Source organism: Poecilia reticulata, chromosome 14 (genome assembly GCF_904066995.2).
Source record: "Poecilia reticulata chromosome 14, P_reticulata-male-v2, whole genome shotgun sequence".
Taxonomy (NCBI): Eukaryota; Metazoa; Chordata; class Actinopteri; order Cyprinodontiformes; family Poeciliidae; genus Poecilia; species Poecilia reticulata.
In genome coordinates, this window is record NC_088843.1 from 2320093 (window position 1) to 2347822 (window position 27730).

The following is a 27730-nucleotide window of genomic DNA, read 5'->3' on the forward strand; positions in this document are numbered from 1 at the left end:
CAGGTATCCACATCTTTCATAAGCAGAAGAGATTTGGAGTGATTTCACGAAAATTGGGATGAATCATAGATAAGAGCGTCTGGAGTGCAGATTGAGCTACATAAAGAAACTAAATTATGAAACAAATGAAAGGCTTCAAGTCGGCGTCATGAAGCTTTTCATGGGAAATGGGAATTAATCATCAGTTTAACTCTGGTCTTGTTTTATCTATCCCACATGTTTTCCTGTGAGGAATGTATGCAAAACATCATGAAACATTATCCGCCACTTTGACTGTGTGGCTGGCTGCAGACCATCTGGGTGACTAGTATTCCCTACGATGCAAGCAGCTTCTCCTCCCTCAGAGTTTCTCATTTTATATAGTGTGCATAATCTTTTTTTATTTTTTAATGTCTAGATTTTATTGTAAATACAACAGTCCCTAAATATTATGTAGAGTAGTAAGAAATGAAGCACTCTGACAGAAACTCCAGACTTTTTTTCTTTTTACTTTAGGTAAATTAAAGGCAGGAAAGTTTTCTTTACGTGGGCTAAAATAACAATTTTCTTGACCCCAGTCTAAAGCTGATTATAACCTTAAACCAGAACCTAGCCGAGCCACCGGGCAAAAACCAGAGGAGTGACTTCTTGCTACTAGAAACTCTGTTTTTTTTCCCTGAATAATTCAAAGGTAGCTGCATGCATGTAACCCACTGGACCATCTTGTTCATGTCTGATCTTTTCACGCCATGCATGTCAAATCTCCATCCGCTTCGAGTCTGGCACCGTGAAAAGGACAAGATGGAAAGTAAATTATACTGCAGTGTTTTTAAAAAATAGAAAACATGGCTAGTCTTGGCGTAGCAGTTCTGCGCAACTTTATTATTAAAAGTTGAATTTTTTTTTTTTATTAATAGTTTTTAGTCATCATGTAGTGGCAGACAACTGGCAGGTGCAGAACTGTAAGTTGGAGAGAAACATTTATTTTACAGATTGACAGTAGTTATAAAGCTGGAAACGGCGTGGTGGAGGGTGTTCACCAGCAGACTGCATGTTGTTCACAGAAGCTGAAGAGAGCAGTGAGGAACATGAACTCCTTGTTTTAGACTAAAGTTTTCTGGCAGACAGTGACAGAATCACAGATGGACTAACAGCAGGTATTGGTTAGAAACGCCTGACACTGATTGTTTGAAGATGATCAGAATGAATTACACAACCTGCTATTAAATTCAAATATTGCTAGTATTTTACTTCTGTAGATTATTAGGTGTAGAATAGTTTAAACTTGGTCTGTTTTAAAGTTTGGACAAGGCTCCCACCGTGAAGGTCTTTTTGTCCTGACATGCGGAACCGGCTCCAGAAGAAATGCATAAAACCTGCTTTAGGTTAAGCAACAGTTTATTGCTCATAAAGATAATCTTCCTGTGAGTGTGTGTTGAAAGCATGTATATTGCATAACCAGGTTGTATAAAATAAGAATTGTTGCATGTCATTTTCACCTACTTACATTTTGTTCAGCCACTTGGTACGTGCAGCAGCAGCTTCAGGCCTTCATGGGTGTGGATGTGTTTCATGGATGGAACGAACTCGGTGTGTGAGCTGGACATTAGACAGGGGCTGACTGCTGTTTGTCATTTGAGCCGAAGCCCAATGCACTTCTTGAGGACAAAGCCTGAACATAAACAAGCGTGACGGCGCACAGCAAGCGCAAGAACACCAGGCGTCTACACACTGCATGGTCCAGCACCGCCTGCAGCCTTTTCCCCCTTTGTCAGCTGTTCCAGTTAAATTACACTCAAGTGCAAAGTCACTGAATAATGAATGACCCATGTTTTATCCCTGCAGCATTTACCTTTCTAATTTAACTTTTTATCTTCTTTGCACTACAATTAAGCGGTATTTTGTTCTGAACAACAGCATCAGAGTTTTATTGTGATGCTGCTCCTGCTGTAGCATCACAATAAAACTCACAGGGAGAAAAGTTTTTCACCTGCAGAAAGAGTTTTCTGTTGCTTTGCCTGGTGTGTGTTGGCTGTCTCTTCCTTTAGCAGTGACATCCTATTAAAAGTATTTTTCTATTCATTTTATGTCCAGGATGATTCAAATTGTTGTGTTTTCAGTTAAATAAGCGTTGATTTTTAATTATCACATGATAAACTCAAAGAATGAAATTATTTTTCAAAACAGATTCTATATCTTTGAAACGGTGAGAAAATAAATGATTTAATCTAATTAGGAGAATTTATTTTAAATCCAGCTAAGTCCAGAATCACTACCAAGTAAAGACGAGTAATGTTTGACCTTTTCTGATTTTAGTTGATTTGAATATTAATTATGCATATTTAAGCTACAACATAAACCTATGAGTGTCATAAAGTGCCCTATAAAACATGCCTTAAAAATGAACATGCATGATCTCAGGCTGAATAACTTTAAAAAATAATTTGCATGAAGTCACACAAATTCTCTTGAGAATACCACAGTATTTTATTTCTACTTTACATGTTTTTTAGTTTGATCAAACTGCACAAGAATCTTTAGTTAGTAATTCATGTATCCCTGGGGGATTATGATGCAGCATTTCTGTTTACCACTCTTCAAAGTGACTCGGACCTCAGAACAGGTCATGTGGTGTCAGGTGGACAGATGTATGTTGATGTTCAAAAGTTAGAAAATGGATAAAAGAACATTCTTAAACCAGTTTATTGTATTAAACTCATCTGAATTAACCAGTCAGTTTTCTCAACAAGAAGAAAGTATGTGGAAAACTTCAAATGGAGTAATAACTCATGCTGTATGCACAACAATATTTTACATTAAAAGTAATTCAGTAAAAAGCAGTCAGCTCCTGACACTATTTATTAGAAAATTATAGTTCAACTCAATAAATATGTTTACTTAAAAGACTTGGGACCTAAAAGGAAAGGCTTATTAAATGGAAAAATTGTCCCGGTGGACGTTATTTGAGAGTATTTCCATGGATAACTCGTCCAGCTTCCTCCAGGAGGATTGTCCTGTTCTTTGTTTTGGTGACTGGGAGCCTTGTGAGTTCTGTCACTTTGAACTGGCATTAACAATTACAGCATAAGTGTGCTTGTTTGTCAGAAATGCCTTCAATCAATAATCACTCATTGCTCTCTGTCCACAGCACCCTTTTGTGAAGACGGTGACCTCCAACCGTCCACTGATCGAGCTGGTGGCCGAGGCCAAAGCTGAGGTCATGGAGGAAATTGAAGACAATAGAGAGGAAGGAGAAGACGACGACACAATGGATCTCATTGAGGTACCATGCTTCTGTTCTGTCATTTCACTCTTTGCCAGTTTTTTATTTCCAAAACAAGTGAGGAGTGTTTCCTCGAAGGTAAAAAGTATTTACCCAGTAGTGTATAAATGAGATTTAGGAACATGCTTACATGCACATTTCCCCCAAAAAGCCCAGAAGTTATGCTTCAGACCTGCTTGTTGTTTTACTTTACTGGTTATCCCAGTCAAGCAACATTTTCCTTCCGGTAAACACAGTCCCTGCACCGATGGGTTTTGTTTGGTTTTGCTGAGACCGTTAGAAAGTTAGAGTAGGAGAGGGCAGGCAGCACAAACAAAGGAACAGAAGCCGGAATACTGGCATTCCCTCACACCCAGATGTGTTTAAATATAGGCGCCTGCTTTTAACCTTGCTTCTGTATGGAAATTGTTGTTGTCTCACCACTCCAGATGAAGTAAATTTATGTAAGGGTTCTCATTGTTTTGATGCCATACTGACCTTTAAATAAACCAGTTTCCAGGCCTCTAAAGAGTCCATTGGCCAGTTTGTCTCCTGGGAACAAATGTTTTCCTTTTTTACATGTTTTTGCACCACTAAAGTTAGATGCTTACAAAAGTTGTTTTGCGTTATGATCGCTTCTGACTTCACACAGGGGTTTAGCTGTTCTCATCTTTGTGTCAAATATTATTATCTCACTGTTAATGTGTTGAATTTTAGAAAAACTAACAGACACATGAGTGGAGTCTACCAATATCAGTCTTAATTGATTCTCCTTTATATTAAAAGTTTCAAGCACTGAAAATATTTGTTCCAGAAATAAAGACAATGTCTGCGTGGACTTCCTTTAGAAAATGGATAACCTTTGGCTATTTTAGATTTCCAAAAACGGTGCCAACATTTCCATCTCCATGTTCCATGATGGATAAGGTGATAGGTCAAAAGGAAAACCATGGCCACTTGGCTGCACTCTGCTCTGTCTTCTGGATTTCTGCTCATTCTCCGCCTCCTGCTTTAAAAGTAGCCGCTTAGATAAACGCAGACAGAACATAGTTTGAAATGGTGCCTCAAATGTTTAACCAACTTAAAAAGCCGTCTTCCTTCTGCACCGACTTCCACCCTGAAGATGGGTTTTGGCTAACTGAACTGTTTTTGGTTTCTGGTGTTGAATCGACTGACTGGGGAAAAAGTTTGAATTTTGATCAGGACATTTTGAGAAGAAAACCACCTGATTCTGGATATTTGCTGATTTCTCAGTGTATCTCTGCAAATAACATAATAAATATTTATTGTATTTATTGCTGATCTCCTCTTTAAGCAAGAACAGAAAAAAAACATGTTTTTTTTACCAAAGGATTGAAATTTAGCCAATCATTTATTCCATATTTCACTCAGAGCTGGAAAGTATTGCCAAATTACAAAAACACAGGAGTCATAACTTGACCCTAAAAATATGAAGATATTTCATAAATCTAGATTGAATAATTTAATAAATAGTAATAGGTATTAATAAAATGCTTAGTCAAAATATTCACTGATGTATAATTACCCTGAATTTCAAATGGCGTTCATTTTAATTTATAATCTGCTTCATGCAAAACAAAGGAGGTGATTATCTAGAGTCACATCTTGGGTAACAATTACTGTAAAAACTCTTATCCAGTTGGTTCTTTCAGGAGAGATTGGATGACCATCTCTGTCGCAGGTAAAGTGAGCATGAAGGAGGAAGGCCAGCATTCCTTTTAGCCAAAGGTTCAGTTGAATTGACTAGATGTAGGAAGTATGAATAACTTCATCCATTAGCATTTGGACTAGAAGCAAAGGTTGAAAACATTAACATTTAGGAACTTAAATCCTAAAAAAACATGAATGATTCGTATCACGGATGCATAACAATGCCTCTCTGTTTCCTCCAGCCACCAGAAAAGGAGCCATGCCAGACGAGTCAGACCAGTTTGGATGAAGATCAGTCGGCGGACACTCCAAGCCCCACCACACCCTCACCTGTACCTTTACCCAGGAGACTGGCTCGGCCCGGCACGCCAGCAGAGGAGCACCGACCCTCAGTGCCTGTGCCCTTGCCACGCTTCGCCGTCTCTCACAAAGATCCAGAGGAGGTGGGGGGCCGGCTGGCTGATGAGGTACTGGAGTCTGAGAAAGCTGAGAGCGAGGCCTCAACAAAGACCTCCAGCTCAGACTCTGGCATTGAGGATGGAAAGATTACCCCCACAATGGAGGAGGAGAAGGTGCTCAGCTAAATCCGTTTCATTTCCCGTAGTTTGTTCAAGCAGTTTAAGACGAAGTTTGTATTAATAACAACTGTTAATCCCCCAGGCGGCTTTAGAGACACCAGAGAATGAACGGCCACCCCCACTTGAGATGACTACAGAAAAACTTGACAGTATGATCAACTGGCACATACCAAGGGTCCATATATCTGAGGGAAAGATGACTGGCAGCAGAGACTCACCCACTCCAAGCTCGAGTCCCAACAGGACTCCTGGGTCCACTCCCACCCCATCCTTTGCTGCTTCCCCGGTACCACAGCCTCACGATGTCCTGAACGACACAATAAGCAAAGGGAAGGCAGATCGTCTGTCGATAGGAAGGAACGCGGAGCCGGCCTCGCCGCAAGCCAACGGAAGGAATCACAAACGGAACTCGTTAACGGGGAGCCTAGGATCGGACAGCATGTCGGTTAAACAGGAGAACGTCACCATACCTGGAAGGGTCAGTAAAACTTAAAACATAACACAATAATATGTTTAACATGTATCTTATCTGGAAAGCAACTTCTATTAGCAAGGCTGATTGTCTGCATCACTAAAAGTCAATTCCAAAACCAGCCGGTTTCTTAGAGAACCTCTTAGTTTTAGAGAAGATGAGGAAAAACTGTGGACATAATGGTAATAGATTCAATAAAACACACCTTGTTTTAGAGCTGTGTGTTTACTCTGACCTGTATTTAGGAGTCAAAGGCTTACAGAGAGGGATCTCAGTGCCTCTGTAGGAAAACTCCACCTTGGAAAAACTTCTTCTCTGCACCTCGTCAGCAACTGAAACAGTGCTGTGTTGTGTTTTGGGGCGAGGGCGTTAACTGTCCGACACAGAAGATAGTCTGTCTCCCATCGGGTTTACGCCACATGTTACACCTCACGACACGGGTCCAGATTAAAGCTTCATTTTCAGTCTGTCAAAAGTGAAGTGATTTTATCTCAACAATGAGCCACTGACTGTCCAAAGAGATGGAAGCTACTAAACTAGAAGCTGGTGAAGCCAAGTATCCATATAACACATTCATTCACAGTCATCAGGAACCAATGGTGCCCTTTGTGTGGGCACAGTCCCACATTCACTATTGTGAGTGGAAGTTTCTATGGAGCTCATTGTCACATAGTTGTTTCTGGAGGCTAACTGACAGACACAGATTCAAAGTCTACTGTCTGCATAATTTATTTTCCAGAACAGAATATTGATGCTATATAGGTAATGACTACATCGAGGCATCTGGAGGCGTTCGTATTTGGAAATGGAGAAGATCAACAGTGATTGAAATGTAGAGAAAATATGCTCTACACATTACCTGATTATTATTCTTTTATGTTTTGCTTTTTCTAATATGGAATAAATTCTCACTAGAAAAGGAATGAACTCATCAGATGGATACAAAGCTGGGTGCCCTGATGTACCAAAGCTTTCCATCTGGACTGTGTGGCTCTGGTCTGAGTTTTAAACTGCTCCCCCAAAAGTATTGTGCAAGAAAAACTTAAGTTGTTTCTCATTTCTTAAGGCCTTTAGTTTTTTGAATACTGAGACTTGATGTCGTTCAGTGATGGAGGAGAACAAAAATAAAATCAAATTAACCAAAATAAGAAAAACGGTTGGACGTGGATTTGCTCTGCTGGATTGTAACGTGTAAAAAACCTTAAAATAACTTGATGTACTTGATGCTACTGCAGTATAACATTTATTCACCTCATTGTTTTCCAAAGAGTTTGTGACTCTACTTCCTCTAGTGAGGTTCCAACGGCATCACAGAACCTCTGACATGCTTGTTTTTTCCTCATATATTCAGCGTTTTTCTACAAAGTAACCTAAAATATCAACCTTTGTTACAAAAAGCAGCTAGTACTGCATTTTAGCCAAACAGTTTCTGATATGACTCTGTTAACAAAGCAAAGCAATTCTACTTCCTTCACTTATTCAAAATAAGAGTCTTTAACAGACACAGCAGGATATTGAGCTTTAATCTCTTTCCTTTATACAAGTTGCTTATAAAAATAGCCAATGGTCATCTGACTGGACAGTCACAGTAAAAACTGTGACTGTCTGAAGTGTCTGTTCACTTCAGACAGTCTCTTCTGTCTCAGTCACTTCAGACTTTGACTTTATGACTTTCACAAAAAGTTCTGTAGCAGTGTATCACACCCCGAAATACGAATGTATTTTAATAATTTAATACCCGCCTGTAGAGGCTCAGTGAGATTCACCATAAGCAACACATTCTTAGTTTTCCCATAACTTTTCTGTCTAGTCTTGAGGTGGTTGAACTGAAACTTGATTTGTTTTTAAAAAATGTTAAACAATGTCATTTGATTAATATTGTTGTTCTCTTATGTCTTTTATAAAGTGTATTTAGTTTTCAGCGAGAGACTCCTCATTTCCATTTAAACACAGACTAAGAATAAAAAGGTTTTGTATCCAGTAGATGAGGCCTTTTAGCTTCTTCCTGCTCTGTTGATAGATTGAGAGTCTGGCTGCTTGTAGACGAACCCGACCAACAGGAACTTTAACGACGCCTTGGTCGTCACACACACACCAAACACACACAGCAAACACTTGAGACTCATTCAGAAGATGACACTAATCTGAAAGAAGTTTGTGTTTGTTGCTTTTAATTAGTTTGAAGAAAATTGCATGAGATTTAATAAGCATAACTCAAAGGAATTCTCCTCACTTTGACTTTTTTCACTGGCCTTTTTCACCGTTAAGACACAAAATACATTGTTTTTAAAGATAATGTTAAGATTACACACACATGTTATTTTAAATTTTTAGTTTTTTTCAGTTAAGAAAACAGTTTAAAGTCAAGAGGTGTCAGTATTTCAGAAAAGTTTCATGTAAAAAAATAAATACAAAAGAGACTGGTTTTTCAGGAAATTATGGAATTGTCAAGTTGTGTAAAAAAAAAAAACAACTCGATACCAATTGAAAATCTATTGGTATTTGATTCACTATTGGTTCTTTAAAAGAATTACCAAAATTCACACAAACACAGCCGGATCATTGTAAATGTAAACTAAGTCTGAGTTTCATACAAAATCAAAGCTCATGACTTAAGTGGGTGCTAAATAAAAAAAATGTTGCAAAATGATTTTCTGGGACTGTGAGAATTATTATTATTATTACTAAAAAAACAGCATGTAAAAAAAAAAAAAAAAAAAAAAAGCTGTCTAACATACTCAGGGTCTATAAATCCTCCATGTCTATCCACCATCAGGACTTTTCCAGCAAGACTCTAAGGCGAACCAGAAGGTTTGTTGTGGACGGCGTGGAGCTGAGCGTTACGACCTCAAAGATCATCCGGGACGACGAGAAGAAAGATGAGGAGATGAGATTTCTGAGGTAAACACATGTTTATGTGTCCATGTTCAGCTCTTATCATATGGATGAAAAGCTGTAGGTCCTGCTGCTCTGTGATCTTCTGCAGATATATTTTAAGTGAATTCATTTTTGAGCATGCAGGTTTCTCTTTGATAAGCGACCATGTTGCTTCTTTCTTTGTTTTCAGTTTGAAAACATTTTTAGCCTGAAATTTGAGCAAGTTTCACCTCTGGTTAAAGCTTTGTGGGTGTTCTGTTTAATGACTCTTTGACACAATAGGGCCATCTAGTGTTCATTACACAAAACTGCAGATGAGTGTATATATCTGTTTAGGACTTTTAAAAAAAGGAGAAACAAATCACATAAATACAATGCATTGTCATGTTTTGACTGTCTTAATTTTTTCAACTTGATGTCAAAGGTTTATTTAAATTTTTGCATTTTCTTTTTGACTTGTAAAAATACATATCCTGTTTGCGTGTGTGTGTGTGTGTGTGTGTGTGTGTGTGTGCGTGTGTGTGTGTGTGTGTGTGTGTGTGTGTGTGTGTGTGTGTGTGTGTGTGTTTAGGCGTCAGGAGCTGCGTGAGCTCCGTTTTCTGCAGAAGGAAGAGCAACGCGCTCTGGCTGTTCTCAATGGAAAGCTGGAATCCCAGAGGGAGCAAATCCAGAAACGCTTTGACCAGGAAATAAATGTGAGTTCATAGTTAAACTACAACCTGACACAGAATCTTCTCTGGAAATCATTTTTAAACCCACATATTAAATTAGTTTATTAACAGAAATCAGCTGTAAAAGGTTTGACTTGGCATACTCGCCTTATAAAAGCATTTTGTTGCTGTACCAATAAAATTCGGTGTTTTATTGCACATCTATGTCAGAAAGTAACACCATTTAGCATAAATATAACATAGATGGAAAATGATACATGGTTTTCTAATGATTTTACAAATAAAAATGTGAAAAGTGAAAACAGAAGTTTAGAGAAGAGTTCCATTTTAAAATATTTTGGGAATCTCATAAATCACTGTGCAGTCCATCTTCTGAAAATGGAAAGAGCTGAGAGTGCAAACCTAGCTTTAGGCTGACCCCTTGAACAGAGCATGGTGGTGGCAGCATCATGCTTAGGAAACACTCTTTCTTCAGCAGGGACGGTATGTTCAACTCTAACCGCTAATGGTTAGAGTTGAACATAAATGGAGTGAAATACTGGACCACCTTATAAGAAACCCTCAGAGTTTTGGAAAACACATCAGTAAAGAAATAAAAATGTTCCCAGATACTTCCCACTTAATCTGACGGACTTTAAACTATTTTCATAAAGCAAGATGGATGAAGTCGCACCAATAGGTGAATCTAAAAAGCATTAACTCACAGGCACCGAGTATAAATACTTGGTCTTGGTACAGTTTACAGCTGCTTGTTGGTCTGTGACAGAAAAAAATCCATAGATTTTGATTTTTTAATATAACAAAAAATTGAAAAGCTCAGACAGAATCAACTCTTTTGCTGTAGCTCTGTCCATATTTTGAAGTGTTTGTCTCCTGGTACATCTCAGGCCAAGAAGAAGCATTTTGATACTGAGCTGGAGAATATGGAGAAACATCAGAAGCAAACTATTGAGAAGATAGAGACGGAACACAGCGTTAAACTCAAGGAAGAAACCAAACGCATCAAAACAGAACAAGACAGAGAATACCACAAATTCATGGATCAGCTGAAACAGAAGAAGAAGGAGGTATGATTCAACTGCACATTCCTGCTTTTAGTCATTTCACTGTGTAAAATTCAGGATTAAACATGGAGGAGTGAAATGCATAAAACCTGGAGCAGCTGGATGATTTCTGTATGTGTTGCTTAGGTTAAACATTCAGTTGACAAGATGGCTCGGAGTGAGCGAAAAGACACCTTGAAGCAGCGCATGAGCTTCTTCCAGGAATCAAAGATGAAGCAGGTAAGCTGAAGGATCCTAACATGTTTGCTTAAACTTTTTAAAGGCTTCATAACTGTCAAACTTACCTTCCTTGATGTTTGTTTTTTTTCTAGGAGGAGAAATTCGTGGCGGACCAGAAGAACTTCCTAGATACAACACTGAAGATGATCCTCTCCAACAACAAGAGGGAGATCGCAGAAACCGAGAGAGAATGTCTCAACAAGAAGCAAGAACTCATCAGAGGTACAGCAAACTGCTAACACTAGTGAAGCCAAAGTCCTGTGCATTTTGGACAAATGAGCATGATGATTATTTCATGATTAGAGCGAGAGGCCACGTTATGGGACATGGAGGAGAAGAACCTCTTAGACAAACACCAGCTGCTGAAGCAGCAAATGAAAGACCAGTACTTCCTTCAGAGGCATCTACTCCTAAAGAAACACGAAAAGGTTAGTGGGCTGGATGTATGTCCACCTACTGTCCCATGTACCGTTAATGAGCCAAATTAAATGAAGGGCCTCAAGTTTTGAGTCTGGGTAAATGTTTTCTGTCTACAGGAGCAAGAACAAATGCAGTCCTACAACCAGCGCATGATTGAGCTGCTGAAGAACAGGCAGCAGCAGGAGAAAACCCGGATGCCAAAAATCCAGCGCAATGAGGCGAAGACTCGCATGACGATGTTCAAGAAGAGTCTGCGCATCAATTCGACGGGCAGCGCCTCAGAGGACAGAGAAAAGGTCAAGCAGGTTGGTCTGCCTCTGCCGCCTTTCTGCCCTGCAGAACATTATGAGTCGGCTTGTTAGTGACCCACTCCCTTCCCTGTTCAGTTCACTCAGCAGGAGCAGAAGCGGCAGAAGGCAGAGAGGCAGCATCAGCTGCAAAAACATGAGAACCAGCTGAAGGAGATGATGGGCCAGTGTGAAAGCAACATCAGGGAGCTGCAGCAGCTGCAGGTGGGAAACGGCTCCCTCTCCTCTGATTGTGTCTTTTTTCATGCTGATCTTTTGGGTTCTGTCATGGGTATTTTTATTCCGGTTTCAATTGTGTGCCTATTACAAACTAACAATCTTTTCTGTCTTTCAGAATGAAAAGTGCCACATGCTGATTGAGAATGAGACTCAGAGGCTGAAGCATCTGGATGAGCAGCATGCACAGCTGATGAAGGAGTGGAGGGAGCAGCTGAGAGTCAGGAAGAAGGCGAGTGTTTCCCACTTTATCTCATCGTAAAGTCAACTTTGTAGCTCTAAAAAGCAGAATGCTTGAGTTGTTAAAGTTTTCATTTTTTGGAGACATTCTGACATGGTGTACTCTGGACTTCAACTTTGTAGGAAATTGAGGATGAGCTGAGCGCGAAGAAGAGGGACCAGGAGGCTTTCTTCATGATGAAAGAGAGCGTAGATAATTCAAACCCCAGCTCTCCTCACAAACTCTCCAAGTTTGTGCCTTACTTGGACTCGTCCACCATATGACCAGAGCGGCGGTGACGTTGCATCTACCCGAGTTCTGCACAGACGTTCTGCTGCTTCTGGTTTCATTTGCTTTATTAGGAATGACAAAACCCAAAACTTTCCTTGGATTTCTATGTTGCTTTAGTAAATATTTATGTTGTAGCTCAATTTTTATTTTATCTTTTGTTGTTTTTTTTTATGCAATTGAAAATTAAGATGCCAAATTTTCAGTTTTTAACTGTGCATCTAAAGAAAACGGCAAACTTCATGTTTAACGTTCCCCAGCCAGGAAAGTTTGATGAGTGGAAGGGATGCATTCAGTCCTGGGAAATTAGTAACCAATCACAATTATTTTCAATCTGACTATGGTTTTATACATATATATATAATTCTTCCCAGCTGTTTTGACTGTTCTAACCATTAACCTCTTGTTTTTGTCACATAGCTGCCAACGCCTTATTTATTTTTCTACTGATAAAGGTCATCATCCTAATTAACACTGTAAATTGAAAGTTTTTTTGTATCTTTTCTGTTCTACAACCATGATTTGAAGGAGGGCTTTAAATTCATTTCTCAAGTGGGATGTGAGGTGGAATCCAAAGTTATTTGAATTGAACCATTTTTTCTTTAAAAAAAGAACATATAGTTTATTATTTAGCTCAGTTTTATCAAACAAGGGAAGACATATCTATCAGATATTGTTGTTTATTTTCTTTTATTTACTGTATAACTAGTTACACTGGATGGGAACTGACAAAACCAAAGCAAAATGTTTTTTTTAATTATTTTTCATGGGTGATTTAAATGTTAGGTGTGCAATTATATCCAGTGCAGTTAATGAACTGCTTCTAACCAATGTGCAATACTGTATGGATGTCGCCAAGTTCAGAGTATTTTTTTCTTTTTTTACTTTTCTTTGCACTAAGAGGAATAATATAAAAACGTAAATTCCTAAAATTGATTTTCCAGCCTTTTGCAAAAAAAGTTAAATGAGTGTAAAAATATAATTTGGCCTGCAGAGTTTCACTGAATCAGGTACAGCTTAACTGCTCTCTTTAATTGGTGATTTCCGTTGCTTCATCCATGTATTTCTTGGTTTACATAATGTTATTTGTATGAAAGGGGTTGTGAGTATATATGAAAATCATGAGATGGAACCACTGGTGTAAATAACTCAATAAAATCCTTTTTTAAAAAAGAAAAAAGTGTAAGTGCTGATTTCTTTTTATTCAAAGCACATGAAAGGAAAGCAATGTGCAAATGTCAATGTATTTATATAGAACATAAAAATAAGTGATTAGCTTTTCAGTTTAACAGTCCAGGGTAAATGTGATGATTTTAAGCTTCAAAATAGTTTTTGAATAAACTCGTTTTGAGACAGTTTGGTCCTGGCTGCTCTCTGACTGACCTTTACTGTTGGCATCAGAGTCTGCTGCATCTGGAGACAAACCATTTATTTACTGCAAGTGAAACTTAAATCATATTAACCTAATTTTAACACATTGGATCTTTGTTCCAAAATTGACTTTTTACATCACAACGCTCTGTAAGCCAAGACAGTTCCAGCAAAAAAGAGTAAAGGATCCAGTGGAAGAGTGAATTCAGGCATTTGAATTTTCCAAGCTGAATTTTTTTTTATTGACTTAAAAGTAAAGGTAGAGACAGTGTAACGCAAAATACATCGAAAGAAATACAATACTGAAATATGGGGGACCATCAATGTGCATTCTGCCCTCCTTTGGCCACATAACACCTTTATGACGTTGTACGTATCATTTTGAAATGTTTATTTGGATGACAGACTGTCAGTGCTGTAATATGGCTTGAATTTTGTGAAACATTTGAGCAGCTAGAAGCAGAACATAAGTAGTGTTACAACTTGTAGCCTTGTCTACAAACATTTTATTGTTACTTTATTGAACCATTTCCTGTAAAAGTAGCAGCCAGTTACTGGATAAAGCAAATTAGTTTTTATTTTAACCACCAAGCTACACGATTTGTAATTAACATTAAAGCAAATTCCAGTATTTTGAAATTGCACACCGAAAAGAGAACTACAACAAGGACCATTAAAAAAACTGCTAAAGTATGATATCGCTGTACAATAAAAATAATTTGCTCTGCTGACCCTTGCTTGAAACCAGTCAAGCATGTAAAATATTATGTTTATACAATGGTCATTTTTTTATTTGAGCACCGAACATCAGGAAAAGCCTGTAAATTTACAACACTGTAAATCATTGCACAAACCAATGGAAATCTTCAATTTTTTATGGGCAGAATGTTCTGCATTTCACATTGTACAGCTCTTATGTTTGGATGAAAGATAACAGTTATGTTAAAAAGTGTTTTCTGACACAAAGCTTCCTACCAACCTCTTACTTTTGGATATTATGTTTACATATAGATGATTGGAGTAACTACTTTGTAACGGTGAGCTAAAAAAAAAGAAAAGAAACAAAGCTGGTGTAACGTTAAAAGTTGTTCTTCTCTCCGCACTGAAATTGTGCAAAACTTGAACTTGCCTGAACTGAGAAGCTGCACATCTGTTACTAATCACAACAATCATCACTGATTCAGTCAACAATAAAAGAACGCTAATACAGGTGCATCCTAATAAACTGAAGTAACATCAGCAACTGGGTGTTTTTTAAGTAAGTCCACATAAAACACACAAAATATAGAAATTCATTACACACTGTGCGATATATTCCAATTTTTGATTTTGTTAAAGCTAATCAAAACCCAAAATTGAGCCTTTCAGACTTCAATCTAGGACGGCGCACAATGCCGGTAAAAAAGGATTTTAATTTGGAAATATTTGTTCTGTCCGATATTGAACAGAACATGTATTCAGTAACTTGACTGGGATTCTTAGGCAAGAATTTTAGCATGAAATGATGTAAAATGTGACTTTGACAGTTTACTCCCGAAACCCCATAGAGATAAAGAGCTTTCTAGATTCTCTATGGGGTTCTGGTCTGATTAGTTTGCTGTCCATTGAGACACAGTCATACTATGGTCATGGTGCTATTGGCAGTGTCAGCAGCTGTCAACTCCTCATCTACAAAACACTTTCTGCAGAAGGAGGCACAAGGCTCTAAAAGTTTCTGGTAGATGGTGTGTTGACCTTCGGCCTGACGAGCCACGAGGAACCAGCAGCAGATGAAACGGCTCCATAAATGATCACTGACTGAAAAGAAATCGTACTGGACCTCAAGAATCTTTAGTCTTCCTCCAGTCTCTGGGCCCAAAATCAAAATTAACCTCACTTTCAATGTCTCTATTTCTACTATGACTTAATGCAAGAAATGCATCAGTTAAGGGTGTGGTGGCTTAGGAAGCGTTGGCTCTCTGCAACACAGTCTATTTCTTTTAAGCCTGCAATTATTCATGTGGCTAGTGTACCTTCTTTTTTTTAACCACACTTTTTCTTTCCACTCAACTTTCCACGAATGCACTTAGACAAAGAACTTTGAACATCTGACTTTTTTTTAGCAAAGCCTTTCTGAGTCTGTCAGTGAAAAGTAATGAATTCACATAAAATATGAACTTCCTCTGTTGATCTGAAATTAGAAACATTTTGATTTTTCTGTTATTCAGATGCACCTGAATGTAAGTTTTTAAAATTACAAACATTAATACTTGGCAAAGATATATTTGAAAGAAAAATGTTAACCATACACGAAAGCTCAGATGAAATTAGTGAACGTCCCCACTACACTCATGAAATACTTAAGTTATTTAGGATCCTTTTTTCCCTGCTGCAGAATAGAAACTGGCAAGATATGAACACCTACTAAGCCTACAGCTGCATATACTTTGTAAGCACTGAAGCCAATACTTTGCATATATTTTGAGGCACTGCATCCTTAAAGGCATGGGTGCTAACACACCCGTAAATCAGGCACAACCTGCAACTCGGGCTAAATGCCGTCCCAGTTTTCAGCCCAAGTTACGGGAACGTGATACAGAGGCTGTGATTGACACGTAGCCACAAAAGCGAGTATGATTTCTTACAATATCTAGATAAAAAGAAAAATAAGTAAACATCATGAAACCTCCACAAAAAAAGGTCTATTATTGCTGGTTCAATTGGCTGGATATTTTTAAAGTATTTATTAAAAAAATGTACCTATAAATAAAGCAAGTTGTGAAGTGGCAGAAAGATTGCTTTTCTTTACATTTACACCATCGGTGTATTATTTTGTTCTTTTCTGGTTACATTTGAATGAATCATAAAACCTACGGCTTTTTGCTCAGGTAGTTCGAGGGGATCCAGGCCTCAACATCTTCTCCGACATTTTTACAGAACCACCAACCGCTGCTGTTTTTCTCCAGAACTTCAAACACCGTCCCCACCTTGAAGCTGGACGTTTGCTCATCCCCTTCAAAGTCCGCCACGGCTAGATAGAGCTCATCCTTACTGGGCTCCTTGAGTAACGGCGGAAGCTTGTCCTTGGGTGGTCCGGACTTTTCGGGTTTCATCTGGGGCTTGGGAGGAATGGGAGCTTTATTCCCCTTGGGATCGTCTTTCTCTTTACTTGGAGGTGGTTGAACAAACGCTTTGGGTTTTGGGGGAGGAGGCCTGTTGAGTTGTGGTGGTGGTCCAGGCTTGGGAATCTCTTGCGGTTCTTTCAGAGAAGGAGGCTTGTTTTCGGTCGGGCTGGATGGATCGGTCTTCTTTGGAGGAGGAGGTCTTTTTGGAGCCATGGCAGGAGGTCTCTGAGGAGGCTCCTTATGTGGGGGCACTGCTGGTTTTGGAGGGGGGGATGATTTCTCCTGGCTAAGACCATTTATGTGTTTGGGAGGGAGTTTTGGCTCATCAGAGGATTTGCTGTTGTTGAGCACAGGGATGTGGATGGGCGGAGAGCTGGAGGGTGAGCTGCTTCCTGCTGCTGAAGAATCATTCTGATGGTTTCCCTCAGAAGAGCCAACATCCGCAGCTTTTGATGGCCTCAACTTGCTCCTAAGGTTGGTGATGTCCACTTTGTTTTCTGCTGGTGGATCGGGTTTGGCAGCTGGGACGGGCTTCGGTCTGACCACCGGCTTACCCTTCATAAAGGCTGCAGGTCCTGCAGGCTCTGGTTTCTCTTCCCGGTTCTCTGCCTTCGGTTTTGGTGGCTGTTTGGGAACAGGCTTCAGATTAAACTTCTTCACCTCTTTAGCAGAGATTTTGTGGCCACACTCAAGACCCATTTCATTGCGAAGAGGAAGAGCTTTGCTCTTATCTTCCTTTTTGATCTCTGGTGGCTTCTCTGGCTTGAAAGGGGCAGATTTGGGGGTAACAAGAGGCACGATGACTCCAGGTGCTGGTGGTTTTGGAGGCAACGGCTTGCAATGATCAGGTTTTGGCTTCTCTGCCGCCTCCAACTCAAAGCTTTTATTAATAGACTCCCGTCGAGGTGGCAGAGCTGGTTTCTCCTCTGCCGGAGGGGCAGCTGGGGCTGGGGGCAGAGGCCCAGCGAAGGTCGGAGTCGTCTTGTTGGCATTGGACTTCCAGTCTCTCAGCTTTGGGCGGGCAAAGGAGTCAGAAGCTGCGGTCGGCTCATCTGGTAAAGGCTTAGACCAGGTATCATCATTGGCACCACCGTCCTCAAGCCTGAGTTTCTCCATCTCATTGGGTAATGGAGCAAGAAAATTGGGTCGCAGGGCATTACTAGTCTTCTTGTACTTGTCGATGAAAGTGGCTGGGGCCCAGCCTTCTTTCTCATCTATCTGGATGTACCACCAACCACTTGTATTCTTCTCAACCACCTATTAGGGAAAACGGTTAATAATTCAATAAAACTTTTAAAGTTTATAGTATTGTAAATTGACTCAGACAGGCTTTGATCAGACCCACCTCAACTTTGACCCCTGCTTGGAAGCTAATCCCATCTGGAATGGTCGTCTGAAAGTCAGCTATGGTGTAATACTCTTCCTCGACCTTTGGTGGAACGGGTGGCTTAGGTAAGTTTGCACCACGTGGCTGTGGAATAGAAGAAACACACAAAAAGATTAGGCTGTTAAACTTATGGATTCTATGAGTTTCTGACATCAAAATGTTACATCTTACAATGGATAGATCTCTGCGTGGAGGAAGTCCGTGTCTTGATCCCACTTCTGTGAAGGGAAAAGGTGTAGAATAAGGATATATGTATGTATGTAAGTGGCAACACAATTACTCTATGCAAAACCAGATTTTACTGAACAAAAAAAAAAAAGAAAATTGTAACCTGTAAAGTCATCAACTAGGTAGGGTGTTTTTAACCTACTTACTAATTTTGTTGTTATCAGAGAAAATAGAGAGCCTGTTTTCCTTCTGGTTGTCTCTTGATGCATTGTTCTGCAGGTTCTGTTTGGAAACCCCTTCCAGGTCATTTGTACTGGCATGAGCTGCAGCGCCTGCTGATTGCCTTTGGCTTTGAATATCAGACTTTTTCAGGTAGGAGGCCGGAGCCCAGCCCTCACGGCCTTGGTACCTGGATTGGAGTAACATATACATTCAGTGGCATGAAACTTAACAATGTGAGAATAAATCAGCTTTGTTCATGTAAATTACATTGAGATATAAACATTTGAATGATTTTTATTGTTAGTCAAGTATGCTATTGTAATCTATGAATTGATGTTCCTGCAGCTTGTTTTCAAAGTCAAATATTTATTCACTCATTTTCATGTATGATGAATGATGATTTCATGGAATCATCATTCGTATCATAAAATAATTAAAATAAATTATCTATATATTGCATGTACGTAAACATCATGTTCTGAATTTATTTACAGAATTCTCTAAGGACCAGAGTGATTTCTACATTTCTGGATGTGAACATTAGTTCATGTTTATGTTTGATTACCTGATCTTCCACCAGCCTTCCAAGTTCTTCTGAATAACCTCGACTATCATGCCTCTTTCCAGGTCGATCTCATCCTGATCCCTGGCCGAGTATGGGTAGATCACAGAGTACTTTTCTTCTGTTGGAATAAAAGCACAAAGTGTTACATGTAAGAACACAGTATGCTTTGTGGACTAAACATTTAGTATCAAGTAAAACAAGAAAATGTATCTTAAAAGTTGGAAAGAAAATCACACACTTGCATATCTGAGTAAAAGCAACAAGAACCATCTCTCTGATGTTTCTGTTGCTGTGAAATTGGTTGACTTATTTCTAAACACTTAAAACCTGGCTTTAATTATGAGAAGACCAAAAGACCCTTCCTGATAAAACTGTTAAAATTGAAGTAAAGAATGTACAATCTCCAATCAACGTAATGAGGCAAGGCACGAGGAGCATCTTGAAAAAGGACAAAAAAGAAAAGCTTACAAATACACAACACGCAAAACAGACACAGATATTCCACAAATAACTACGCTACAGGACACACTGAGGAGCAACAACCAATTTTACTTTAATTATAAGTAATTGCTAATCTACTAAAATCAAGATGTTATCAGTGGTTTTTACTATTAATTAATATAAGTACATTTTGAAAATATGGATTTCAGTTCTGAACTGCATGTCAGTTTTTAAAACATACAGAAATGAACAAACCAACATGCATGAGTTTATTTTGCATGCCAGGATCACTCATGCAACACACATGCATCCACAAGAACAATCATGGTTGAGCAGGCAGAACACACACATAAACACACACACACACACACACACACACACACACACACACACACACACACACACACACACACACACACACACACACACAGACATTCAGTTAAAAAAGGGAGGAGGAGGGGTTGAAAGAAAGGCGTGCGCTCCACCTTGCCCAAAGCCTGTGCTGAATAGATCCCCTAAAGTTCTGCGCCGACCCACGTGCCTTGGCAGTGACCAGAACCTCCGAGGCACTGACATCCCAGCACGGTAAGTGGGGCAAAATAGGAAGTAAGCATTACAAATGGTTTGCGATGATGTTTACATTTTAACTATAAGTATCATCAGTTCTGATAAATCCAGAGCAGTGTTTCTCAAACCTTTTCAGGCCGAGGACCACCTGTCCCATTTAACAAACACTCATGGACCACCTAATTTTAATTGCCCCCCCACTGACACATCTTAATATATACAATCTGAAATGAAAATACTAGTCTCTTAACTCTTTGTATTTGTTCTTCCTAATGTGAAGAGTGGCAACGTTTTGTAAACATGACTGGCCACAATAAAACCACAAATAAGTCATTTTGAGTTATTTACAGATTCTGAAAGTATGGACTCTAAGCTGTCTAACCACAAAAGTTCTTTACTTCCAATGTTCTGTTCACTAGTAACCCTTTTAGGGCTATTTGTAATTTAGAACCATGAAAAAAGAAAAATATACTTGTGTTGCATTGTCAAGCCAGAAGATAGCTCAATATAAATTATTTTATTTTAGGTGTTTTAGATGCAGTTAGTCAGTGTGGGGCGCAGCTCTGTTCATGGTCTTATCATCATCGTATGTTCAGCACATCCATAGGCCTACATGTGCATGCCTGCAGCTTGCTATGCATCGTAAGCGTTCAAAAAGGAAAGTTCTGCAACTCACCCTGAGAAACTTTCCACTGGTATCTTCAGGCTTATTTTTTGAGTGACAATCCTTTGGTAAGCTAACTGTGGCGTCGCACTTTGAGCTCACATTACAGCAAATAAATGGCTGTTTACATGCAAATAGTGGTCCACAGGTGGTACCGGAAAACAGTTTGAGAAAGACTGATCTAGAGACTTACTGACAAACTCTTCATTGTATGCTTACAGATCTGGATTTTTATCCAGCCGTAAAAGAGACAGTATTAGATTGCATGCCCCTGCTAATTTTTTTCTTCAAACTTTTTAAAAATGACCATTTCCACCAGACTTTAAATTCACTTTTTAAACCAAACAATTGCTATTTGGTCATCAATGCGTGATAGCAACTCCTCATAAATAAAGCACGATCGTAACAGTCAGAAAAAAATTCAACATGTGGCTCCATTTGGAAATGATGCTGGTTTGCTTTTGGGGCTCAGAGTAGAACATAAAATCAGCGTTCAGACATGAACTTTTATGTACCTTCTTCTCCTGGAATTGTGAAGTCGTCAGGGTCGTCCTGAACCTCCAGGCAGGTGGCGGGAACCCAGCCCTGAGCATCTTCTGAGCTCACAAACCACCAGCCTAAATCAGCAGAAAACAAACACATTCACATGCAAATGCATTTCCTAAGACTAGGACTCCCAATTCAAAACGTTTACATTTAGCACTTGCCAGATTCATTTTTCTCAATGACTTCCACTGTCTGACCAACGTGCAGACTGATTTCGGTGCTCTCTTGTTTCTCATAGTCTGTTACTGCCACATACTGTTCGAGGAAGAGTGCGTCTGCAGAGGTGGGGTCTCCTATTGAAAGAGCAGAGAGTAACATATTCATTTGATTTCTTCTCCTCTTTGATCCTTTTAAAACAGGATATGCATGAAATCTCGACAAACTATAAAAAAGCCTTCGCTCAAAATCTCTTCATCTTCCCCAATCTTTAGTAAAGTCAGTTAATATGCTATTAAAGAAAAGCCCTTGAACTTGTCAAGATAAGATTGCATCTCTGTGCTTTGGGGGGTTTGACATTTAAAGGTTTTCTCTGTCATTGACCAGTTGCTATATGCCCTTTTCAAAATGTCAGATTATAAACGGTTCACAAAAAAATTTGCCAAAAATCATAAAAAGCCAAATATAACTGTCAGGTTTTATGAGTGCAAAAACTTTCAGGTAAAATGAGCGAAGGCTTATCTATGGTATGGATATCTGTTTGGCATGAGATGGATGAAGTATATGATTAGAAAGATTCAATGAGCAAAATACTGAGCCAACAGTGGAGCAGAAGGGACATATGGAGGAGGACAGTGTGATTGGAGACAGTGTGGGAAGTTATTTTAATCATTACATGGATATGATTTCAGTAAAGACAACCAAACACACACAGGACCCGCCACCGATGTTAGCAACAAATTAGCATCAGAAAAATCTACTTCCACAAACAAGCGCTTGAAACTGGGAAAAAGTGACAACTTAGCTTAACATGCGAATGTAAATGTAAATGTAATTCTAATAAATGTCATTTTCTCAGTAAGAAATTCAAATAGAAACCAAATATTTCTTTACAGCAGAACTGACAGCTGCTAACCTGTCAGTTCTGCTGACAGGTTAGCAGAACTGTCAGCAGTTCTGCTAACCTGTTCTGCTAACAATATTTATTGCAACAATATATTTGTTGCAATAAATATATTGCAAACATATTTATTTAATAATGTGTGAATAAAAAGTACAAAAACAATAGCTTACAGTTTTTAAATTTTTTTTAACTCCCCAAATGAAGATTAGCTAAAAAAAAAAGCACCATTTCAAAAACAGACAATTTCAAAACTACTAAAAAAATGACCATCACACCATTTCTAAATGTTTAAAATCATTATAATATGATGTCACAAAAAGTCAGGTGGAGTTTTTGCTGCCTGAGCATACAGTAACAAAGCACAATATGCTTAAATAAAGGAGTTTAGATAATTGTGTTTAATTTTTGTGTAAATGATACCGTAGCTTTTTGAAAAACAAGGTTATTGTACCGTTATTGTACCATGAGAAGGTAAGTAAGTACCTACAGAAAAGTTATTTAGCTAAACTGCCATCTGGATACTTGCCAATTGAAGCATAGCAAAGCTACAATATTCATCTGGCACATTAGTAATACATCATAACCCATCACGAACATTCAAAATGGCCAAACAATAGTGATTTTTTACAGTCTGCAACACGAAACAACAATTCTTTAAATCACCAAATACATGATTTATTTTTTTAGACACATAATGAGTCACAAGCCTTCAGCAGAGCCACATCCCACCTGCCCAGGCCTGGCAAGGAGAGGGGGAACACACCACTAGCAACCCACCGGGTTACACACACAGCACGGCAAAGCATGACAGTGTGTTTACTACCTTGCTTTAGGAAAGTAGTCGCTCTCTCCACAAACCCTGATGAAAAGGAAAATGAATGGAGAAGAAAACTGAAAAAAATAACATGGATGCAACTTAAGAACAGTAGGTCACTGAGGGGATATAGAAAAATGTGAAAAGGTAGAGAAAAAACAGCATTCAAGATGGTTGCTTTGATACAGGTGCTTTGACCTGCACAAAAAGTTTAGATAGAAAATTTAGTGATGGAAAAGTTGTTCCAAAGAAGAGAAATATCCCTAAACCCATTTATGTGAATGAAACTGTCACTAGATGGTGCTAAAGTCAATTCTGTTTACCATTCATTTCCATAAACTATTTATATCCAAATACTATTTTACAATTCCATTTACTTTTATTTATAATAAAAGAAAATTGCTTAATATTCAGTAAGATAGGTTGATTTTTATTCCATACACTTAAAACATGTAAGCAAATAAAACTTTCATGAAGGGGTCTTACCTGACTTCTTCTTTCCAATGGGCTCCCTGTGAACAGAGACAATGCATTACTTAGAAAAGAAAATGAAACAACTTTACAAAAAATATTTCATATCAAATTCATATAATGTGTAATCCCATTGTTTTATATTAAAGCTATTCTAGAGTAAACTGAATCCTAACAATTCTATTTTTGATCAACACACCGATGTTTAAAAACTAGACAGATCAGTTACAAGAATATGTGCTATATATAAAATAGTTACTAGATTTATCTTAACTTGGTGCAGCAGACACATCAGAGGATGTTTCCATCTACAACCAGACCAACATGTTTAAAGATACACTTGAAAGACGAGCTCTAATATTTGGCTCGATGTTAAATTCAATACAGCATCTGCTGTGTCTGCTTCAGACATTAGCCAGATAAATAGGGCATCACTCCGCAGCAGCACTCAGGAGTTGATTCAGGGACCAGGCAATAGAAAAATCACTTCTGGCTTTGCATTTCTCTCTTTGTCTACCTCTCCATCTTTCTTATCTAAACAGTTCTCCAGTGCTTTATTATTGCCTTCCATCATTTCAACTTTTCCACTTCTCATTTCTCATGTCTGCCTCTCTCACTCCATCATCGCCATTATAATTATTCCTGGGCATCACTCCTTACACATTTTCTTGCATTGATATGAATTCTTTCTCTCTCTCTCACACACACACACACACACACATGCACACACACACACACACACACACACACACGGACACACACACGCACGCACACACACACACACACACACACACATACACACACACACAAAGCATTGTTTGATCAGTAAAACTGCCATATTATCTGGGATCAATACAATTTTACCCATAAGACTTCCAATTGAAGTACTACAAAAAGAAACAAAAAGGCAGGCAAAAAAACCACACAGGAAACAGGTTATAATTATTATAGGAAAATCTGTCCAGCATTTTCATTTTTATCATTTATTTTAACTAAAGTGACACTATGCTCATATACGAATTGGGCAGTGAGGAAATGCTTCCACAGAGCCGGTCAGGACTGAGTCAGGGTTCAGGCCCGGTTCAGTTCCACCACTCAGGCTCAGGCTGCTCACAGAAAACAGCTGCTATCTTAACACAAACTCCTTACAGAGTAAGACAAAATCATCATTTATGTCAGAAGCTGTTACTGGAAATAAAAAACACATTTATGTTAGCACTACAAAGCTTCTGTCTATCTTCAAACAGTGATGACCATGTTGTGGCAGGAACAGGTTCAGCTACAACTATATTCTAATACATTTGAATATCATTAAAACGTTAATTTACTTCTTTAATTTGAATTAAGAAGTAAAACTCACAAATTATATGGATTTATTCTACGCAGCATTACATTTAATGCATTTATTTATATTAATTTAGATGAGTATTGCACCAAATCAAAATACCACATTTGGTTTCTTCTAAATTTTTTATATTACATAAGAACAGCAGAACAGAAATGTATGTCTATGGTCTGCACAGTATAATTAACCTAATGCTTCAGTACCTTTCCCTTCCACACTTCTTTCTTCCACTCAGTTTTACTTTAATTGTCAACTATCTGGGAATATACAGCCATACTACAATATAACCTAGGAATCAGCTTTTATGTTGCATCCTTTTAGTGGCGGATGTAAATATGTCCTTTAAATAAATTAATCCGTGTAATGTGTTATATAAGAGTTGCATTTTCTGAATTGAATTACCTACTTTTTAAATGTAATCCAAATATATCGGGAGAAATCTGTAAATAAGCTTCAGCATTTTTACAATCACTCTATTAAATCACTAAATCCTTTAGTCCTCCACAGTTTAAACTTTTTCTGCCGTAGTCTCACTTGTTTTGCAACACTTCCCTTTCTGTTTAGATTTCTCCTTTTCTCAGTGATCTCTTCTGGCATTATAACCATCTACTTCCCCTTTCCAGCCAACTTCTCCCGTTCCTCTCCTCCCTCCTGCACTTAAGGAAAAAGTCTTGTATGTCATGTCTTACTAGAGTGGATTTATAGGCCGTGATAAATCTTCGCCTGGCTACTGTGTCTGCACACCAGCCTTGCTGTCAGAAAGCCAGACAATAGGCTGCACTAATACAGGGCTGTAATCCAATTTCAATTAAGACAAACCAAGGATCTTTCTATATTCGTCTTCCTCAAGTACACTCCCCATGTTTCCTTTCTCGCCTCCATAGAAATAACTGGAGGTCTTGTATGAAGACTAAGGCAGAACGTTTTTGGCAAACTCCTCAGAGAGACGAGAGAAAAAAGAGCGAGACGTCTGAGGTGTCAGAAACACACAAATCAACAACCTGCTAGCAAGTTTTTGATTCCTTCACATTCAGAACGTATGTGTGATATAAATCAGAAAACTGTCAAGAACATATTCCCTCTTCAAGTGGTTCTAAAAATATCCCTTCCATGGCATTTATTTGCCTTCTGCTCAGTACATCTGAAGTGAAGTTATTCCTCTGCCTCCTTCAATAAGAGAGAAAGAAGAAAGCAAACCTCAAAATGACTTCCACATTATAGATGGCAACACGGCAGGCTCATTTAACATTCATTCCCACAGCAACTCCTATTGATTGTCCTTGGTCAACAACCCCCAGCTGTTCACAGCAGACAGTCAGATCCAAAACATGAAATAAAAACTCTGCAGCTTTCTGTTCGTTTACATCATACAATATATTTATATGAGTTTTAAGAGGGTAGGAAAACAGCAGATATCCAAGGACCAGAACACAAATCGAGTGTTCTGGTGATCCATCGTTCATGTCACTACTGAAAACAAAAACTTTTAAAGGTTTATTGTCTATATTATGGAGAGCGCCTTTCCGAAATAAAATTAGGACCAAGCAACATGCTTTAAGTCAAAGTTTTTAATGAAATAAACACACAAGTTGAGTGTCTTCTGCTGCTGCACAGTTGATGTCACACAGATAGTTTCTGCAAGATAAAATTATACAGAAGTGATGCCCATTTTGTACCCCACAGAGAAACAGAATGATATTACAATCCTGCTCTTAGAGAGACCAGCTAATCTACTTTAAACTCTAAGCTAGTTTAATGTAGAGTAATCCAAATGCTAGGCAGAGAGAATCTATACATATTCTACAACCAAAACAACAAAGCAATACAATTCATTCCCTTCCACTCTGTTCGTGGTTTTACTGCTAGTCCATCATCTATGGATATCAACGTAAGTCACAAGAGTATTTGTCTGTTTCCTGCCTGCTGAGGAAACTTCAACAACCCACATCAATGTGTGATGATGTAGGTCAAAACTAACAACTTAGCTGACAACTGTTGAGAACACACATATCAGTGTTTGAAATGAGAACTTGACCTCCACTGCTCTGAAGGAGCTGGTAACCTTTAATTTATTGAAACCCAGATGTGTGTTGTGTTCTGGTACTTTGAGCCCATTAAAGTCATTCAGTGCTGAATATGATTAAAAATGTTGAGATAGATTTAGAGAGACAAAGCGTGTTAGGAAGCAGCCTGCAGTCTCAGCTGGATTATGCTGGAGCTGCAGCTACATGCTAAAGTGCTAACTCAGCACTTGAAACAATGACTAAATGGGTTTCTACAGGGAAAAAACCCAACAGGAAGCAGAGTGACATTATGAAATCACATTCATTACAGGGTGTAATGAATGCTCATTACCAACAGAATGGGTTGCAAATGCAGACAGGATATGGCCTGAGCCACAGAAACAGTCTCTTTCCATTGTACATGAGTTCATGTCTGAGCTGCTTACTCTTTGGGTGGGTTGAGGTCTTCAGGTCTGGTCTCAAAAAATACTCGGACTTCCTCACATTGAGAGATGTAGACTGGCAGCTGGATCAAAGCCTACAGGAAGGAAAATTAGAAAAAGACATGAAACATAATTTTACTCTTTGTGGATGACATTATTTTGAATTGAATCACTAAAAGTAAACAAGAAGATGGACTGAAGATTTATAAAATAGCTTTCCCATTTAAAGCTATGACATTTTGGAGGTGAGAGTTATCTTATGATGGGGGAGGTCCAGTTTGGTTTTGGCCCTCCAGCACGGATTTATGCTGAAT

The 27730-nt window shown here is 38.7% G+C and overlaps 2 protein-coding genes across 5 annotated transcripts in view; one reads left to right on the plus strand and one right to left on the minus strand.

Moving 5' to 3' along the window:
• Positions 1-13425, plus strand: part of stk10 (serine/threonine kinase 10) — a 39927-nt gene extending 26502 nt beyond the window's left edge. The window contains exons 8-20 of the mRNA XM_081615303.1: positions 3128-3262; positions 5155-5484; positions 5573-5968; positions 8739-8863; positions 9411-9534; positions 10398-10577; positions 10701-10793; positions 10886-11015; positions 11097-11221; positions 11330-11518; positions 11600-11725; positions 11856-11969; positions 12101-13425. Of these exons, the coding sequence (XP_081471429.1) occupies positions 3128-3262; positions 5155-5484; positions 5573-5968; positions 8739-8863; positions 9411-9534; positions 10398-10577; positions 10701-10793; positions 10886-11015; positions 11097-11221; positions 11330-11518; positions 11600-11725; positions 11856-11969; positions 12101-12241 (2208 nt within the window). The 3' untranslated portion in view covers positions 12242-13425. The remainder of the gene's footprint in view (positions 1-3127; positions 3263-5154; positions 5485-5572; positions 5969-8738; positions 8864-9410; positions 9535-10397; positions 10578-10700; positions 10794-10885; positions 11016-11096; positions 11222-11329; positions 11519-11599; positions 11726-11855; positions 11970-12100) is intronic.
• A 385-nt stretch (positions 13426-13810) lies between these two features.
• sh3pxd2b (SH3 and PX domains 2B) overlaps positions 13811-27730 on the minus strand; it is a 39597-nt gene continuing 25677 nt past the window's right edge. Inside the window, exons 5-15 of one of the 4 annotated variants that reach the window (XM_008426906.3) lie at positions 27420-27511; positions 23641-23666; positions 23164-23199; positions 21442-21573; positions 21250-21351; positions 19989-20072; positions 19063-19180; positions 18482-18684; positions 18279-18325; positions 18066-18191; positions 13811-17977 (exon numbers count right to left, since the gene is read on the minus strand). In XM_008426906.3, the coding sequence (XP_008425128.2) occupies positions 16466-17977; positions 18066-18191; positions 18279-18325; positions 18482-18684; positions 19063-19180; positions 19989-20072; positions 21250-21351; positions 21442-21573; positions 23164-23199; positions 23641-23666; positions 27420-27511 (2478 nt within the window). In that variant the 3' untranslated portion in view covers positions 13811-16465. The remainder of the gene's footprint in view (positions 17978-18065; positions 18192-18278; positions 18326-18481; positions 18685-19062; positions 19181-19988; positions 20073-21249; positions 21352-21441; positions 21574-23163; positions 23200-23640; positions 23667-27419; positions 27512-27730) is intronic. The other 3 variants (XM_008426907.3, XM_008426909.3, XM_008426910.3) reach the window with 3 other exon arrangements.